Source organism: Sorex araneus, chromosome 5 (genome assembly GCF_027595985.1).
Source record: "Sorex araneus isolate mSorAra2 chromosome 5, mSorAra2.pri, whole genome shotgun sequence".
NCBI lineage: Eukaryota > Metazoa > Chordata > Mammalia > Eulipotyphla > Soricidae > Sorex > Sorex araneus.
In genome coordinates, this window is record NC_073306.1 from 188,726,092 (window position 1) to 188,746,241 (window position 20,150).

General features: G+C 34.9%; 1 protein-coding gene across 3 annotated transcripts in view; it reads left to right on the forward strand.

The window, feature by feature from the left end:
- ADGRL3 (adhesion G protein-coupled receptor L3) overlaps positions 1 to 20,150 on the forward strand; it is a 988,077-nt gene that overhangs the window by 865,284 nt on the left and 102,643 nt on the right. Inside the window, exon 27 of one of the 3 annotated variants that reach the window (XM_055139578.1) lies at positions 1,868 to 4,796. The exons of the other annotated variants lie outside the window; for them this stretch is intronic. Coding sequence (XP_054995553.1) covers positions 1,868 to 1,944 — 77 coding nt within the window. The 3' untranslated portion in view covers positions 1,945 to 4,796. Of the gene's footprint in view, positions 1 to 1,867; positions 4,797 to 20,150 lie in introns of those variants that run through there. 3 annotated transcript variants of the gene reach the window in all.

The window sequence follows — 20,150 nt, forward strand, 5'->3', positions numbered from 1 at the left end:
GTAAATTCACAGAAATAGAAAAATAGCGCAAAGGCTGGAGGAAGGGGACACATGGGAATTAGTTCTTTTGTTTTGGGGGTAGGGCGAGGCACACTTAGCAATGCTCATGACTTTCTCCGGGCTCTGCACTCAGGAATCACTCCTGGTGGGCTTGGAGGAGCATATGGGAAGCTGAGGATCCAACCTGGATTTGCTGCCTACAAGGCTTGCACCCTACCCTCTGTCTTATCGCTCCAGCGCCCACCAATACAACTATTTTGAACATTGAGTGGCCTTCCAACTTCTTAGTATAAGACAATCTTTTAGTTTTTCATTCATATATTAGTTAAAAAATAATTACTGAATTTAAGACAGTGGGTTGGATGATGCATCTATACTGGAAAAAATTAAAGCAGATATATGAAGGTATAAGTTAAATGTATAAGTTAAAATGTATTTGAAGAGGCCCTGAGAGTTCATTTTAAAGTGTATGGTTTCTTTCAGAGAGAGTAAAAATACTTTGAAATATGTGGTTTTGTTTGCACAATTTTAAGAATACTAAAAATCATCAGGCAGGGTCCAAAGAATAATAGTGGGAAGGATGCTTATTTTGCATGTAGCTGACCTGGATTGTATTTGGGGCACCACGTGTGGTCCCCTAAGCCACACTCCAAGTGTGATCCCTGAGCACAGAGCCAGGAGTAAGCCCTGAGCTCCATTAGATAAGCCCTGAGCTCCTAAGCAAAACAAAACACTTCAGGCTAATTTATTTTTGTTTACTTATTTAAAATTGGTTACTTTTTCTTTGTTGTTGTTGATGCTGTTACAATGACTCGGCACTGCACAGGTGCCAGGTTGTGCTGCTTGCATATATCTGTTGTAGTGTGTGCCTGGGGCTGGCAGATAAAGCAATGGTGTTGCAGGCTGGACAGTGCCCCTCTCAAGGTTTCCCTGCCTGTAGTTGTAGGGCTTGCCCTGGTGCTTCCAGAGATGACAAATCCACACAATTGAGACATACGTAATGGTTGTGAAGCTGGTGGCAGTTGCTGTGCTGGCCACACTATTTGGCTATGATATTCCTTTTAGTTATGGTGATTGTGGAAGATTGGAACCCCTTTGTACATGATGCCTAAGTCACCATAAGTTCTCATGGGCCCAGGCATTCCACAGAGCAGAGCTACCAACTCCATACTCAGAATTTCTGAGACATGGGAGTTGAACTTGCAACCATACACTGGCAAAACAAGCTCTAAGTCAATGTGTTATTCCTTCAGGACTGCCCTGTCTGCCTTAGACAGGTGTATTATATGTCACGTTTTAAATGGTGTTTAAACAGAAGCCATAGGAAAATTTCACGTGCCTCTTTGAAGATGTATTTTTTTGTGTGTCTATTACACCTTAAGTTTCCAATGTTTCTGAATATAAAATTTTATCCACAGGATTACACCTCTCTTGGGAATTGTATCTTATATATTTATTTAATAACTATATATGACTGTATAGTTTGACTTAAAATCTACCTGCTTACGATTTACATATCAACACCAAATTTTAACACTTTTAAGAAATATTTTATTTTTAACATCCATATTTTCAAGTTTTAGTTATTTCTCTTCCAAGTAACAAAACCTCTGGAAAGATTGTAACAATGTAATATTGATACAATATTTTTGGTTGAAGTTGAAATTTAAGGTATTGTGACAATAATTGATTAGATTATTATTTTTCCTCTAATTCTTTCCTTCTCCTTCCACCAACAAATAGATGGTAATAAGGTAGCTATGAAAATAAGGAGGGTTTAGCTAAGGTAATGAATAGCAGGATATGGAGATATTGTTTGCAGAGTACTTTCCTATATATTAAATTCTTGTTTGCCATGTTGGTATAGGAATGTCTTCTAGGAGTCCTCCATCTGTCCATCGAGCTGACTCACCTGGCATCCCAGCACAGAATTTATGGTCCTGAGGCTGAACTGCTGAATGAACTTGTCCTGCAGTACTTGGCATCAAGACAGGCATGAAAGCAAGAACTTTGGAACATTCTTCCAGTCAAAGAGATTTATGACTTTGAGCAGAGGATTTGGTTCTTCTCGAAGCTTAGTCCAAACAGAAGTGCTCCCTTTAGGTATCTACTCGGTTACTAATATGTAAAACTATAGATAACAAGGTATTTTTTAGAAGTACTCTACATGAAAGCTTTCTCTTAGACCACCTGCACTCTGGCAGGCACAAACCTGTACATTTGCTGCAAATAAGTAAACCAGTGTGTTCAGTATCTTGTTGTATGCATCCCCACACCTGGGGCCCGATTCAGTGTATATAGTGCCTCTTGTCTTTTAAGTTCCTGACCACATGACTCATATAAAAATAATAGATTTGGGGCCATGGACATAGACAGGTATGATCCTTGGCACTCCAGGATGCCCTGAGCCCCACTGGGAGCAACCCACAAAACTTCCACATCAGGGAATCCTTGAGCACTGCTGGGTGTAGGCCCCAAAGTAAAACAAAGCAGATTTCCTGCTAATGCACCCCAAAACACTAACAGTGATGGAGAATGCGATTTCAACATATATTGAAGTTTGTATATATGTATGCATAGACATATCCATGTAGGCTTTATATATAAACACATAATATGCCACCCCATAGAATTATCAATAATAATTTACTTAATGAATGCATCGTTTTTCAAATGTCTTGAAATCTGAGAGTCATATATGAAACAGGCTTAAGCAGGTTTTCCTAATTTTGATAAAACTGTAAAATATCGAGAAGTTGCTAATAAGTCAAAAACGGTGTAAGTTTCTTGGGAAGTCTCTTGAACAGAGCTTGGAAGGCCCAGGGGCCACTCGCAGTGACACTCAGTCGAGCTGTGCCGGTTTTGGGTGGTTCTGTAACCAGCAATAACACTGATGGTTACAAGTACCACCTTAGAAATGCCACCAGGGCCAGAGGTAATACAGTGGGGAAGGCACTTGCCTTCCACATAGTGGACCCAAGTTTGCTCTCCAGCATCCCATATGGTCCCTTGAGCTCACAAGGAGTAAGCCCTGAGCATCGCTGGGTGTGGTCCTCAAAACAAAACAAAAAAAGGAGTGCCACCAACTTCAATTATGTTTCTAAAATTGAAAGTATTTTTCTATTCTATGTAGTAAAAGAAAAAATAGCAAAAAGCTTGTTATATAAAAACATTAAGAAATCACTTGGCCAAACATTTAGGGAAATGCTCTTTCACAGACATACACGCAAAAGAAAAAAATTAAACATTTTTGTTTGTTTTTGTGTTGTGTTATTTATGGTATTTATCCACATTAAAAAACTTGTAAGTTGTTATGATTATGTTTTATTCTTTTTACGTAATATTAAATTTTGTACCTAGTTTTATATTAACTTATACTGAATTTCTTTTTCTTAGTGAAAGAACCCCACTTGAATAAGTCCCTGGTTCCTTACAAGGCCTGGGTTTGTATCTCTCTCAGTATTACTCATTTTAATTTTTGTCACTTAGCCTACATTAAATAGTACTTACTATGGCATTGTATTTCCCTGGTCACTACTAATAATTTTTGTGGATTTGATTTGTTTTCTTCTTTAAAAAGTTGCCTGATCTATTTTGACCATTTATTTGTTCAAATACAAGTTTTTCAGATCATTTTATGCAAAAGTTTTACAATTTCTCAATACTTTTTAATTATGTATACTTGAAAATACTATCTTCACTTTGTAACATATTTCATGTACCTTAATATGTCTCAATGATAGTTCTCAATGGTGATATATAAAATTTATAACTTCTTATTTGTGGTGAACTTTTCTTCATATCTTCGTCTAATATCTTTTCAAATAGACATCTCTTAGATACTAAATTATTTAATTGTTGACATGTAAATCTTTAACTTATTTGTACTCTATGGTTATATGTGGGGTTAAATGGTTTAAATGAAATATTTTTTCAAATAAAAATCTACTCCCCAAAAATCCTTCACTTTGCAGCTTATCTAAAATATGAATTCTAGTCTATCATAATGTGTGTGGGTATATATGCTTCTGAATATTTTACTTTGGTTGCAGTTTTGTTTAAATCATTGCTCTACTTTATATTGCCATATTTGTGATTGCTTCATAACAATTCCTAATAATTCATTGAGCAGTTTGTTTATTCATGTTCTCTAGTTACTAGTTGTTCTTTTGTATTGAATTTTAGACCATCTTTTGTTTCATGATTAGATTTATCTTGCAGTGAAATGAATATATATGGTCTTTGTCAAGATATAAACTATTTCTAAATGTGAATATTTCTTGTCTGTGATATGGTACATATTCCATATGTTTGAATTCTTTTAATACCTTCCAATAAAGTTTTAAAAATTTTCCCTTCAGCATATCTGAACATTTAAAAAAGTATTTGATGCTCTGTGATAAAATTGTAAATTCTGATATCAAATAGATTGACTTTTAAAGTAATTTGTTACTTGTAATTAGAAATGCAACTGACAACACTTTTGTATTGTTATTTATTTTATTATATTGTTAACTTACCAAACTCTAATCATTTATAGACTCTTCTTAGTTGTCTTTGTAAGCTATATACCTTGTATACTATGTATCTGTATGCCTCAATTGCTTTCTTGACTTATTTTATTACACTTGCTAAGGTTTTTAGGTTTTTATACAGTGCTGCATGGAGTTACTGGTATTGCTTATTCTTGTTTTAGTGGGAATTTTAAAGAGAACTCTTTAAATGTTTCCCTTTCAGGATGATATATCTTATAGGTCTATCCTCCTAATAATAAAGACAGACTGTTTCATTCCTCATGTGATAATAGTTATTTATCATGAATGAACAGTAAATTTTGTTAAGAGTTTGTGCAAACTGTGTAAAAATTACTTTTCCCCTTTAATATATTAATATGGTAAATTAAAGGTGTGGTTTGGAAATATTTCTCTATTATTTTAGAATTGGAATGCAATGTCCGAACTATGTTAATTAAAAAATACATTTTAGTTGACTTTACTAATATTTTGTTCAGGATATTATATACTTATTATGGAGTAAAATATTTTTGTAAACTTAACTTTTACAATAATTTTTCTGGCTTTAATATGAATTTTGTGTAGGATCAGACTGAAGTATTTCCATTTTATATATGTAATTTATGTTATAATCTGGTCATTGAAAATATGGTAGTCACATCTACCAGAGTCTATTATTTTTCTTGAATACTTAACTACATTTAAATCCTTTAAAAATAACTCTTTTATTTTATTATTTGGAATTCTGCAGTTGCTACAGTATGTTACATATGATTTTTAAAAGACGATTTGTGTCATTTCAACAAATGGATCATTGGAATTATTTTTAATATTTAATTTGAAATATTGCATTAATTATAAAATATTTTCATCCATTTTTCTTTTCATTAGTTAATTTTCTCTTTTAGAGTCAATACCTCAAACTATAATAGGCTTTCTCTGTTACATTTACCATCTCTTAAGCTATTTTATTATTTCTGTTTTCCTTTGTGCTACATCCTATGTAATTTCTATCTAGCTTCCATTTTCTAACTCCTTCTTGTTGTTTTGTCTAATCTGAAATGACCATTCTTTTAATTTTTTAAGTTAATTTTATATTTTAAGTTTATGCACGTTCTCCTTTGGTTTTTTAGAAACATTTTTAATGTGTTTGTTTTATTCCATTTGCTTTTTGCTATTGAATGCATATTTAAACCAGTGTTGGTTTCTTAAATTCAAGTAGGCATAATTACATTTTATTTCTAATAGGAAACATATGATGTTTCTTATTAGATATTCATAGTCTATTTCTACTTTCTAATTTGTTGTTAGTTTTCACACACAATGTCTTATTTCCTTGAGTAATTTAAAATTTATTTCTCTTACTTACTGCTCCTGTTTTGAGTATACATTATCTTTGGAAAATATCTGAGTGCTTGGATAATGATTTGCTTCTCTAGAGATTTTCATTTGCTTTTACCAGGTTTCTAGAAATAATAACGATCTCCAACAGCTTCACCATAAATGTTAGTCAAGTGTTTAATATAATAACTATATAATGTGAATTTAGTCTACAAATTCACCTGAGGATAATTCTGAGCTCTACTTTACAAAGGCAATTTAATGGCGCAGACTTGCTTCTGGAATAAATTGGTAATTTACTCACTGAGATAGGTTGTGGTTAGATTAACTTTCACACTTTGAGCTTGCACGGCAGTTAGCTTAACTACTCAAGAAATGCAAAATCTTGTATTTTCTTAAGAACTTAGTTCAGAGCACCTGTGCTGTTGAAATGATCTGATTGCTAGAAATGTGTGGATTCACTTAAGATTTCAGGTTGCAAGTGTTTATTAGCTATTCAGTAATAGAATTCATCATTAAATGTTTATAGGCAGTTGATTTGGCCAGAGTCCAAAACCTCGAGATGTTTTATGGATTGCTTATTTGTAAACATTTTGCTTAATCAGGCTAAACTTTTAAGTAGTTAAGTATGAGTAGATATGGTGAATAATAACGTAAGCACTGGCAGAGTTAAAAATACCTTTATGAAAGCGAAAATGCTATTCTGGTGCCTTTGTTAGTAATCAACAATGCATTTAATGCGAAATTATCTTCAACACTGTAAGCAACTACTGGCATTCTGAAAGGAGAAACACATACATTTACAAAAGGAAACTTGCTTAGCTTATGGATATATAATATTCACTTATATGTCACTTGATTTTTTTATCAATGCACATCTGTAGACTTAAGGATTGCTATCTTTATTAAGAACCAAATTCTAAAGTAACAGATGTACTGAAATAATACATTTGATGCAAAAATTCATCTCAACATGAGCATGTGTGTAGTACATATTATTATGTACAGACTTGTGACTGCTTATCATAGATTTTTAGCAGTACACATCAATGAGGCTGTGATTATGGAGTACAAACTCATGTGCATTTATATGTATAGAGATAAATTACATTATTCTTACAATATAAAGATAACGTGGATTAGGTTGTATCAACAGAATCACAGCTTGAGAAAAAAGGTAATTTATTAGAAATGTGGGCCTTGGAAATAGAATGGAAAAACACTATAAAGAATCCATTAAGTTACTCTCTTGTACACTTCTGCCTACTTATCTCTAATATGTCACGCTATATTTTTATCCTTCATTGCAGAATAATCTTTCTTTTTCTTTGTCCCATAGGTATTTAGGATCACTGATACTTGCTCTAAAATTTATGTAGAGTCACAACATAATTGAAAAATACTAAATTGGCTGTCTCTGGTTCTCAGTACTTAGTATTTGAGTTGAAACAATGAGTTCAGAACTCACCAAAAATTGATCAGTGTATCAATGTTGACATATAGAAAAGGAACTATTTATATAAAAGATATATTGAAAGATAATTTAATAACTGTTTCATGCACAAGACCAGAAATTACATCCTTAACTTTTTTTCATTCATATTGTGATTAGTGGAACAATTAAATGAAATTCTTAGGGAGTTTCTTAGAAATTTGGAATCTCAGGTCCACACTATTTTTATGAATCAAAATTTTATTTAACAGATCATCAGGGGATTTGCAAACATATTAAGAATGTAGGATATGGCTCTCTTCTATAAAAAGGCCAGGGCTGGGTGAATTCTTAAAAAGGGTTTTATTTTAAAGTATTTTAGAGGTGTATTTAGTTCTAAACAGGTATAATTCTTTAGTTTCCCTAGTAAACACTTTACATTCTAGCATAATCCTTATCAATTGCCACATGTATTTAGAGGGAGAGAAAGAGGAAGAAAATAGACAAAGGCAAAGATACTGCAATTTATTAGGATATATATATCCTAATAAATTATATATATAAAATAAAGAATATATATATACTTACCAATATATATCTTTAACCCTTATTTGGTTTTAATTTAGAATTGTGGCTCAGAGCTTCCTCACACATTGGAATTTCATAAATATTGACAGTGTAAAACAGTGTAAAGATTTTTACTTTATGTTATTAGAGGTAAATTTTGGAAAATAGTTGAGGATGAAAACTGTTCCCAGGAATCCAACAAATCAACATAAAGGGTTTGAATAAAAGGTGGAATTTTGGGGGGCTGGAGCTATAGCACAGCGGGTAGGGCGTTTGCCTTGCACGTGGTCGACCCGGGTTCGATTCCCAACATCCCATATGGTACCCTGAGCACCGCCAGGGGTAATTCCTGAGTGTAGAGCCAGGCTTAACCCCTGTGCATTGCCAGGTGTGACCCAAAAAGCAAAAAAAAAAAAAAAAAGGTGGAATTTTTAGTTCCATATTTAGATTTCCATAGAGCAAAGAGGGGCTAGGGCAGACTAGTTGGATCCCAATAAGTGTCTAATAATAACGTGCTCTCATGAGGAAACTGCCACATACAATGGAATTGGATCCAGAAACATAATATAACATGTAATATTACACAATGATAATTAAACTTAAATTAAACACATAAAGAAAATACCTCAGAAAATACATTGATGAAATCACATGCATATAACACATTAATAAATTGTATATGAATATGTTAGATGAATTTGATGAGATTATATTAATGCAATTTATTGGCATGTTAGATGCATGTGATCTCATCAATACCAATATTTATCAATCAATAGAATTATTAATAAATTATATAATTATTATTGTTTCTGTGCCCACTTGAGAAAATCGATGAACAACAAAGATGGCAGTGATACATTGATACAGTGATAATTATTATTGCATATGTGTGGCTTGGGAGACACACCCAAAGGTGCTCAGAGCTTACTCCTGGCTCTATGCTGAGGGTTCATGTGTGGCAGACTCAGAACCATGTGAGGTACCTCCAGGGATGGTCAACTGTGTTCAAGCCAAGTGCCTTAACTGCTGTAATATCTCTCTGGCCAAAATAAATAAGATATGATCAATGTAATACAATAGTATAAACTCAAACTTATCTTGAGTTAATGTTTATGTTAGAGCAAATTCATTTCATTTACACTAATAGAAAAAATAAGATAATTTAAGTTAAAAATCACTTGTCACTTGTCAATTGTCATCCCATTGATCTTCGATTAGCTCGAGCAGGTGCCAGTAATGTCTCCATTCGTACCCCAGTGGTATCTGCTCAATCCAGGAACAGGAAGAACCTCAAACCATTCATTCAGAGTTTTGACGAAGAAATATGACCATCTCATTGGTGGGCGGCCACACGGTCTTTTGACATCTCGTGGAATCCAGTCGGTAACAGTGCTAGTACAGTCGTCGTCTCTGAATCGCATTATGTGACCAGCCCATCTGATTTTTGACGCCTTGGCAAAAGGAGACAGCATCCCTGATTCTTGATTATTGACGAAGATTGGAACTCCAGATTCCTTCTCTCACTTGAGTGAAACGTGATACTCCAAGCATAGCTCTTTTGATTCCTCTTTGGGATACCCGAATAGTGTTCTCATCCTGTTTTCATAGGGCCCAGGTCTCTGAGGCATATATTAATGCAGGAAGAATGATGGAGTTGAAAAGATGTTCCCGGAGCTGGAGGTTCTTTGTCCTCTTAACCACTTCTTCGATGCTCTTCAAGGTGTTCCACGCTGCTCTCTTCCTCCTGCTCAGATCTGGAGCCAAGTCTTTCCTCATGTTGAGTTCTTGACCCAGGTACACAGCTGTTGCATTAGGAGATGTTCGTTCCATTGAGAGCAAATGGAATGTCAGGGACTAGTTCATTTTTCATGAGCTGTGTTTTGGTGAGATTCAGCTGTAATCCGACCTTTCCACACTCGCGGTCAAAGTTGGCCAGCATTTGTTTGGTGTTATTAGAATGATGTCATCATCGAAGCGGAGGTAGTGTAGTTGCCGACTGTCTATCTTCACTCCCATTCCTTCCCATTCCAGTCCTCGCATGACATTCTTGAGGGTGGCACTGAAGAGTTTTGGTGAAATGGTATCACCCTGCCGAACCCCTCTTTACATCAATGATCACTTCCCTGTAGAATGGTGAGATCCTGGTGGTTAATCCGTAAAACAGCTCGTGGAGGATCTTGACGTACTGAATTTGAATGCCCTGTTTGGCTAGGGCTTTGATGACCATTTCAGTCTCAACAGAATCAAAGGCCTTATATAAATTGATGAACATTAGACAAAGCAGCATCTTGAACTCTCTCGAAACTTCCATGAGCTTGGTCATTGTGTGGATATGGTCGATGGTGCTGAATCCTTTTCAGAACACAGCTTGCTCACAGGGTTGTCCTTCATCTAGTGTTCTGCCTATTCTATTCAGGATGACTCAAGTGGACAACTTGTAGATGATGGACAACATGCAGACTGGGCGATAGTTGCCGATGTTGTGGATGTCTCCCTTCTTGTACAACACAACGATCCTTCTGGTATTTCATTGGGACTAATGGATTACAAAATAATCCATTCCAGTGCCCTTCTGGAAGATGTGATAGATCCATCAGGACGTCAGAGGGCAGTCATCTTGGTCTTTCAATTGGCGAAGTACAAGCGAACATTGAGAATACTTTTCCCAGCTTCTGCCGCATGGGCCAACACTGCTGCTCTTCTCTCTTTGAGGTCTTCCTTTATTGCTTCTCTGCACAGCTTTGCGAGCTTGGACATTAGCTTGTCGTTGCCAAAGGCTTGTGCCAAACCATGTTGGCGAGTGAGCTCAAGAGTTTCCAAAGACAGGCATCTTTTTGTGGCTTTCCCACTCTCAGTATTCCTCGAGCAGGAACCAGTCAATTGTATTCCTCATCGATGTTGTCAAGGATGGCATCTTCCCACGTTGCCGCAGTAGTGCCAAAGAGCTCCCAGTTGGTGGTCATTCTGGGAGTTCTCTTCTTAAACTTAAACTTTGCAGACATTTCTCCCCACTCTGTGAAGTAGAATTTTGCACAAAGAAGACAGTGGTCTGATCCCGTTTGCAATTTTGGGACAACAGCGACATTGGTCAGTCAAAACTTTAAAGAAGACCACACCTTCTACAAGATCATAGTTGTTGATTTTAATCCCGAGATTGGACCAAGAGAAGGTCGCCCGAAGAACTGCACATTGGGACCCATGGCCTAGAATGGAACAAACAGGGTGAGAGACTGTCTGAGTTCATCATGTTGACCAAGATCATCCATGGTAACTCACAGTTCCAGAAGGCCGAATCTAAACGTTGGACATAGGAGTCTCTCGATGGACTGTTCCACAATGAAATTGACCACATCATATTCAATCAAAGGTTTTGCCTGACCAATTTGATCAAAGTTTCAAATACTAGATAAAAATTACAGTTCTTTATATGTAATAGCCTAATCGCATAATAGAACCATTGACATATTACCATATTTATAAATTTTACAAGTATAGCACTTTTTATCAGTTACCAAAAATAATAGCAGATTGAATAACTCAGGTGGAAATAATATCAGTAACCTTGACAGAGATGTTTAGGATAATGTAAAATCACCAGCTCTTTAGTATTATATACTTTATGGAAATATTTCTTAGGAAGGAAAGCACTATTAGCTAAGTGTAGTTAATTTTTACTGTATGGGGGAAACTTTCTAAATAATTTGCATCAGTTTTCGTGTTTAATTTTGGTTGTTTTCAGATTATAATCTGAATGACTGACCTTCTACAAATATAATTGTTTTGAGCTGTGTCTTCCTTCCTTCCTTCCTTCCTTCCTTCCTTCCTTCCTTCCTTCCTTCCTTCCTTCCTTCCTTCCTTCCTTCCTTCCTTCCTTCCTTCCTTCCTTCCTTCCTTCCTTCCTTCCTTCCTTCCCTGCTCTCTCCGTCTTTCCTTCCCTTTATTTTTTAGTATTTACACATTTTCACTTGAACTTGGTACAAAATGTCAAACTCAAATGATTTGAGTTCCCTTTTCCTAATATGCTAATGTTTACTAACTTTTTTTTTCAGAAGGTAGAGTTATGTGAAGATCTTCCCATGCAATGCTTAGAAAACCCTGGGTCCCCACCTGAAATTCTGAGCCAACTGGATGCAAAGACCTTAGTATGTGGTGCTGCTCAAACCCTGAGTATTGATATACCCAAGTCACACCTTGTGTATTAATTCTTGGGGACCTCCAGGGTTATACCTCATAGTACATCAGGGCTCACCCAGTGATGCTTGTGGAACCATGTGCTACCAGTTTACCCAGATCAGCATGTAGCATTGTAGCACTGTTGTCCCATTGTTCATCAATTTGTTCTAGTGGGCACCAGTAATGTCTCTATTTGAGACTTGTTTTTACTGTTTTTGCCATATCGAATACGCCACGGGGAGCTTGCGAGGCTCTGCCATGCAGACAGGATACTCTTGGTAGCTTGCCGGCCTCTCCGAGAGGGATGGAGGAATCAAACCTAGGTCAGCTACATACAAGACAAATGTCCTACTTGCCAGATATACATATTCCTTATATATATATTATGGAATTGGTATTTGGTTTATGACAGCAACTTTTCTCCTGTTGCTTTTGAAGACAGTTTTATTTATCTAACCACATAAAAAGGTTTCTTATTTGGTTGGCCAACTTTTTACTGAGCCAAGTGTGACTGGTTTGGTTTCAGTATTTATTGCCATTTGGTCTTCTACTTCAATGGGAGCTTGAACATAGTTATGGTTTGCCTGCATTTGACTATAAAAGCTATTTAGAATTCTCAACTTGGTGCTTTGTTTAGGATGACTTTATCAATAAGGTGATTTTACACTATTATATATAAACTGTGTCAAAAACAGGTAAGCAGAGAAAAGTCAACAAGGAAGACATTGTTTAGCAATGTTTATATATATAGTTTTGCAGGGCTTCCTTCCATAAACAGACCTTTGGCTTCCTGATTTCCTGATTCAATATTAGATTTACCACAGATAATTCATGCAACATTCAGAGGTCAGAGCTTCCAGGTTAGAAGTTTTGTGGTAAATTTATAATCCTAAAATTAATTTTTGATTTGTGAAGTGTATATAAAAATCTTTGTAAATGTACTTTATTTTCAATAAATAAAATAGCTTTATTAAAAGATGTTTACTTACACAGGAGAGGAACAAAGAGAGATTAATACTCAGAAGTGAACATGGATTTCTCCAAAGTGGAGAGAAAACCAGAAAATATCCTTTTTTATTTCTGTATGGCATGGGGCTAGGTGGAATATTATTTTGACTCAGTATTCTGTTTTGTATTTCTCACATTTCATAATGTGAAAAATCTGGGCAGACTATCTCACTGAATGTCATTGAATCATTCTTTTCTCAAGTTTTAGTTTTTTTTTTTTATGAAGTTTTAACCAAATGGGAGAAAACTTTAGAGGTCAAGGACTAAATACCATTTTTATCCACTGAATTCTATGAAGAGGTGAATTTAGAAGTAAGTCTAAGTTGACTTGTTAGCAATCTATCTCTGTATCTTCTCTTTTAGAGAGAAATACAGTCTCAAAGTGAACACAGCAAACCTCTTCTCAAACTTCTTACCTGTAAGATCGCAAGCAGGCTGCAATTCATGCTTCCTGCAGAACAAAATAGAAACACAAAATTTGCTAAGGATTATATATGCTCTTTTCTTCTAGCAACATTATCAGGTTAGTAGTTCTTCTGTCCATGATGAAGGTACTTTGAAATTTACTCTTTTTTCTGCCCTCAAGCTATGGCATTGAACTGTCACAAATTTTTATTTTACCAAGGAACTGCAACCATCCAAAGCATAGACAAATAGTAACATTCTGATTTCTTTATAGAATACAAAAAAAACCTGCTCACGTGAAATGTTTTAATTTGAATATTATGTTTTATGAGATTAGTGACTTTTAACATCCTCATAAAAGTAAAATCTAGCTTTCAAAATATAACTTGAAACTTAATTTAACTTTAAATGTGTAATTAAAATGCAGTTCATTTCCTGTTACTATTAAACCTGAACGTCCTTTCACGTTGTGCTTTACTTTTCGTTCAAGTCTCTATCATTCCCTTTGTTTCAGGGTGGTAAGAAGCTTATTGGATAGGGATCTGAGTCAAAGTAACAATTACAATGCAATTGCATTGATAAAAATCTCAAGTATCAAATTTAGAATGCGTTTTTACTTTTCTTCTTCATTAGATCAACTCAATTTACTTTGATTCCTTCAGCTCCAACCTCAATTAGACTCATTATGTCATCATAGAAGCTAATCTCTTCCCATGACACTGTGTATGTGGAATGCATAAGAAAGCCTCAGAGGCCTGATTTATTTTTTAAATTTCTAAGCTCTAAGATTTCATGAGTGGACAAAGAGCTTGAGTTCTCTTTCTTCTTTTATGCCTTTCCTCCCATTTTCTCCTTTCCTCTTTGTTTCACCTCCAAATAACCTTATCACGCTCTTATTTTTTTAAGTATAAAAAATAGCTAGTTATTGGTGCAGATTTTAATGGTATTGATTGTTTGGTATGATAAAAAGTATCACTAGAGATTCCATAGAAATCTTATATCTTAATTACTGTTTTGGGGACTTTTTTTCTTTGGTTTAACTCCTCCACCACCCATGCAACTTCCATCATTTCATCATTTCGTTTAATTGAGAATTGTCTGAAACAGATTATGGGACATCAATTTTTTCAATATAAATACCCATTTAAAAATACACATGTTGGGCATTAGTGACATTCTTAAAGATGATTAAACTATACTCTCTGGACGGTTTAACAGCATTCTTACTGCATGCACATTCAGCCATCTGTTTTATCTAAACAGAATTTAAACAATGATGTCACAAGAGTGCCTGATCTACATTAAAAATACTGCACTACACACGAGTGTTATTAGAAACATATGTTTGGTTTTAAAAGCCTGCCATTTCATTCACTGTAAGCCAGAATTCTATTGGTGAGAAAAATTTCTGAGGAAGTTAACTGGTACTTGTAATATTACATTACTAATAATAGGCATCTTAAAAAATGTATCTCAAACACTGTTGTACCTATTTCAAGTACAGTACCTATTGTACTAATCTCAAGTGTTTTACTTGACTTCAAAAATATCCTTTTCTGAAAAATGCACAGATCTAATGATAACTTTGTATTATTATTTTTTTTATCTAGGCCTGAGAAGGCCTAGCAAAGATTTTTGATTCTCTATCTATCTCAGTACTTGCATACTTTCCCATATGAGGAAAGGATAAAATTAATCTTAAATTATTTGTCACTTCTGTATAAGGTTAAGGGAAATAATAATTTATCTGACTTCAGAGAGAAAGTATAAAAGACTTGCTATTAGTGTTTCTTGAAGGATAATCAAAACAGCATTTTATTGTAATTGACCAAAAGTTTCAGTTATTTTGTGTATAAATGGGAGAGTTGTTTCAGGTCAGGGAGCTAGCTCGCTCAAAGGACTGGAGGAATATCCCGGAAATGCACCAAGCCCTGAGTTTGGTCCTCAGTATAGCATGGCACACTACATCCTCCACCCCCATGGACTGCCGCCTGAGCACTGCCTGTGCATCCCATCCCTATCTATGTTTATATATATGTATACATATGCATACATATATACATGCATATATATACATACATATACCTACTACATGTATATATACATATATATAGAAGAGTTGTTTATAAAATTACAGCCACAAAGTAAAAGGAAAATAATTTTAAAACAATAAAAAGTCATCGAGGGCTTTTTTGGGTGATAATGGTTGAAGTTAGAATGCAACAAAGTGCAGGATTTTCTGGCAAGCTACCCGTGGCATATTCAATATGCCAAAAACAGTAACAAGTCTCACAATGGAGATGTTACTGGTGCCTGCTCGAGCAAATCGATGAACAACAGTGCTAAAATGCTACAGTGCTTTAAAATATTACTGGAGAAAATTTTCCTCTCAGCTTCCATGTACCATGTAGTTTCTTTCAGTACTTTTATGCTGAAAGATGAAACTTTTAGATTTAGAAAATACATTTTATTTACTTTTAGAAATAATCTAGTCTTACTATCTTTAGAAGGGGAAGGTGTGTGGGAGTGGGTAGTGGTGGTAAATATTAAACAAAAACAAATTTTTGAAAGCCAGGATAAAGAAAGTATGGTGTTTTAGGATAATCAGCCCTCCACTTCTGTTTCTGAAAGCTCATTTAAAAAGATTTTTATGTAGTTAAATAATTTAATGTGCTCTAACCACACTGTTATAACATTGCTACATTAGTGTATTAATGTTCTACTTCTTGTGAATTTTGAAATGCAAATACAAAAACCTATACTGTTCAAGCATAAAAAAACTTAATAAATATAATAAATGCAAAATAAAAATACATCTTGAATTCAACTAAACGGCTAAAATGGATAGAATATATCAGTATCCTAGAAATAATTTAATCTCCTAAAAACATATGACCTATTCTTATTTATTTTTGATATACCTGATTATTTATAAAATAGTCTTGTATATCTGTTTATTCATCAAATGGTCTTGGATTTATCAAATTCATATTAATTTAGTATAATGTTAAAATGTATCGTTTTCTATCAATTCATGAGTTTTTAAATTAGGATTCTTGAAGTAAATAATGTGGTATAGTAAATGAGATACAGACTTCAGAAAACAACAAAAATCTCTACTTTTAATCCCCAAATCTTTTTATACTAACTGTTTGGTTCACAGTGAATTATGTAATCAGTTTGAGCCTGTTTTCACTTATGTAAAATAGGGAATTTTTAAGATACTGTCAACACGTGCATACTTAGTACAGTTACTATGACTTCGCAACAAATTACTCCTAAACTTGATGTAAAACAGTCATATCCATGGGTCTTATGAAACTAGAATTCAGACAAGGAACAATGGGGTTTATTTCTATTTGCTCGTTAATGCTGTTGAAGAACTGAAGATAGAAATAAAAACTATGTAAAGAAACTGCTAACCCTAATGTTTTAGAGTTGACTTGGCCAGTTGAAGGCCTCATTACTCTTCGAATGATCCATTTGAGAGCTTTCTCAGAGCATGATGGGTGGTGTGGTGAAGTTTTGAGAGTGTCAAGTCATAGCTCTCCCTGTTATGGAACCTGGCCTCAGAGGTTGTTTAAATCAACTGCCATACTCACTTGAGTAAAGCAGTCACAAGTTCCTACAAAATGCAATCAAATTCTTCTTTTTTTTTGTTTAGAAGAATGTATTTCAGTAACATTTCAAGAAGAAAAGTGATATGTGGTCCACATATGACCATTTGAACTTTTAAAATTTACCATATATATATATACATATATACTGTATATATGTGTGTGTATATATATTGTGTATGTGTATATATGTGTATGTATATATATGTGTGTGTGTATATATATATATATATATGCTGTATTCAGAATTTACTCCTAACTCTGGTCAGGATCACTCCTGGCAGTGCTTGGGGGACCCTATGTGATGCTAGGAATAGAAACAGCTTCGGTGGGGCCACACAGTGGGACAAAAGCTTGCCTTGCATATGGCTGACCCTGTTCCGGAATCTCATAAGGTCAGCTGACTGCACCAGGAGTGATCCCTGAGTGCAGAGTCAGGAGCAAGTCCTGACCATCGCAGGGTGTGACCCCTACCCAGCCTCTCTCCCCCAACCCCCTCCAAAAAAAAACAGCATTGGCTACCTGGAAGGCAAGCGCCTTAACCCCTGTATCACTGGAGTGTATCACTCCTTAACTCCTGGATCACTATGATCCAACGTGACCATTTTAAGAAAATAAAACCTAGCATTGATCAAGATTTGGAAGGTACTATTATTTATATGATATATATTGAGTTGTGGAAAGGCAAGAATGTTGAATCAAGACATTTGCTACTTATTAACTAAAACTTTTTTGTTAATTTACTATCTGACAAATTCTTCATCTTCAAAGTTAATAAGTAAGTTATTTTGTAGGGGTATTGTAAAGACTAATGGGAAAATCTCTAGAAATTCCTGAAATATATTAAGCACTTAATAACTTCTCCAACAAAAAATCCCCAGACTTTGATTCTATAAGTAATATTAAAATTTGTCTCAGTCCGACACTAAATCAATTTTCAGTAGGCCAAAGAAGTTGTTAATGTGACAAAAAATGGATTTCTATTTAGAATTAAACCTTTAGCAGTATATTCCAGACAGGACAAACAAAATATAAACATTTAGTGGATAAATATTTATGTGAACAAATCTAGTGTCACCAACAAGTTCAAGTAGCAAATTAACACAGACTTACAGAAATTTAAAAAAGAAAGTTGATAGGCAAACTCTAGTCTTTTTAGGTTAGGGAGTGAAGAGATATTAAAATGGTTGTTCAAAGTTTTGTTTCAGGTAGCATATCTATGACTGGAATTTTGACTTGCTAAATTATAAGTTCAAGATCTTAATATTTTACTTTGCAGTATATAGCATTTTAAACAAATTTTCCTCCTTGGAATATAGTCATGCATTAATTGCATTTGAGTTTATTATTTATGTGGGTATATGGATATATAATATAACAATGGATAATGATGGCTTTCAGGATATTTATTATAACTAAAGGGTAGTTATTTTATTATGGAAAAATCAGGAAACAAAAGCTTAAAAAGAGCTGAAACTATTTTAAAGTTACTCGAAATGTACATTTTCATTTTGAATTATTACAACGGTTAAGTAAAAACCTCTGTGGTTGAGTCTATACAAGGTAAGTCAATTAGTTCTTTTTCATGGAGTACAATCTTGCAGTTTGGGTCGTGGGCTTTGCAATCAGTTGTCAGAATTGGATTCTGCTCCTGTGAGCTTAATCACTCACTGCACTTCCAATTATAGTTCATATATCAAATGGTTGTTACAACTATGTCTTGTATTATTTTATTTTAGCCATTTAATAGGTTTCCCACATTAATTGACATAATACAGGAATGCAAATTTATCTGTGTACAGGGGCTGGAGTGATAGCACAACAAGTAGGGCATTTGCCTTGCACGCGGCTGACCCGGATTCCATTCCCAGCATCCCATATGGTCCTCTGAGAACCACCAGGAGTTAATTCCTGAGTGTATGAGCCAGGAATAACCCCTGTGCAACGCAGGGTCTGACCTAAAATGCCAAATAATAATAATAATAATAATAATAATAATAATAATACCAATAATACCTGCAGACATCACTTACTTCTTTCAAATCCCTCTCATTGTTTAATATTATTCAAAGACCATGGGTAACAAAAGAAATACAAGTAAACATTATATTTGTGTGTCTTACCAGGTGGAATCAGTAAAATTTTAAATACAACCTAATCAGTTTATTACCCTCACACGATCTTAACACTAAACTTCTGTCTTCTATCACACTTTGACATAGTTCTCGCCTATTTTCTGACTTTCGTTCCTGGTACCTTGAACCCTTAAGATGCTTGCCTTTACATTTTCTTAAATCTTTGATTTTATTATACCTCGATGCTAATGCATTGTAACTCGGTCCCTGACAACTGGGTTTGGTCCTCTTAGTCTGCATCCTCTACCAGAAAGTGAGCTGCCAAGCTTTTTTTTTTATCTCTTCATCATTTTCATGATTAACTGTTTTGAGCCCTCCTTCCTCCTGGGTTTCTTTTTACCTTATACACCAACTTTAATATTGATACTTTTTAATTATCACCAACAGATATTCAAAACGCTTCTTTCACAAGGCACCTGAAGTAGATTTCCCTAGGCTGAACTTGTAGGACATCAGTTTTAGCTGCCCCTGACAGAAATATATTTAATATAACTGCACTTGCAGAGGGGCGGTGCTTTTGGGCGTGAGGGGGCCTTGGTAGAGGGAAGTGGATACATTTCTGCTGAGCAGGAATGGCGCTATAATTTTATTTATGAAGCACCATTGACAGTATTGTAAATTATAGTACCTACAAAGAGCATTATAAAATAGGTGCCTGAAACAGCACTGCAGAGCTCTGGCCTTGTACGCATCTATCCTCGGTTTTATCCCCTACACCACACCTGACCACTGAACCTTCTACGAGTGATCCTTAAGCTCAGATTCAGGAGTAGACACTCAACACAGCCAGGTATGCCTCTCACCACAAAAGTGTTTTAAAATATATCTTTACATTGAAATATATTTAATATAGGTCTGCATAGATAACATAGCAGGTAAGGTGCTTGCCTTACACGGGGCCCACCTAGGTTTGATCACCTGCATCCTTTCCCCCAGCACTATCAGGAGTAATTCC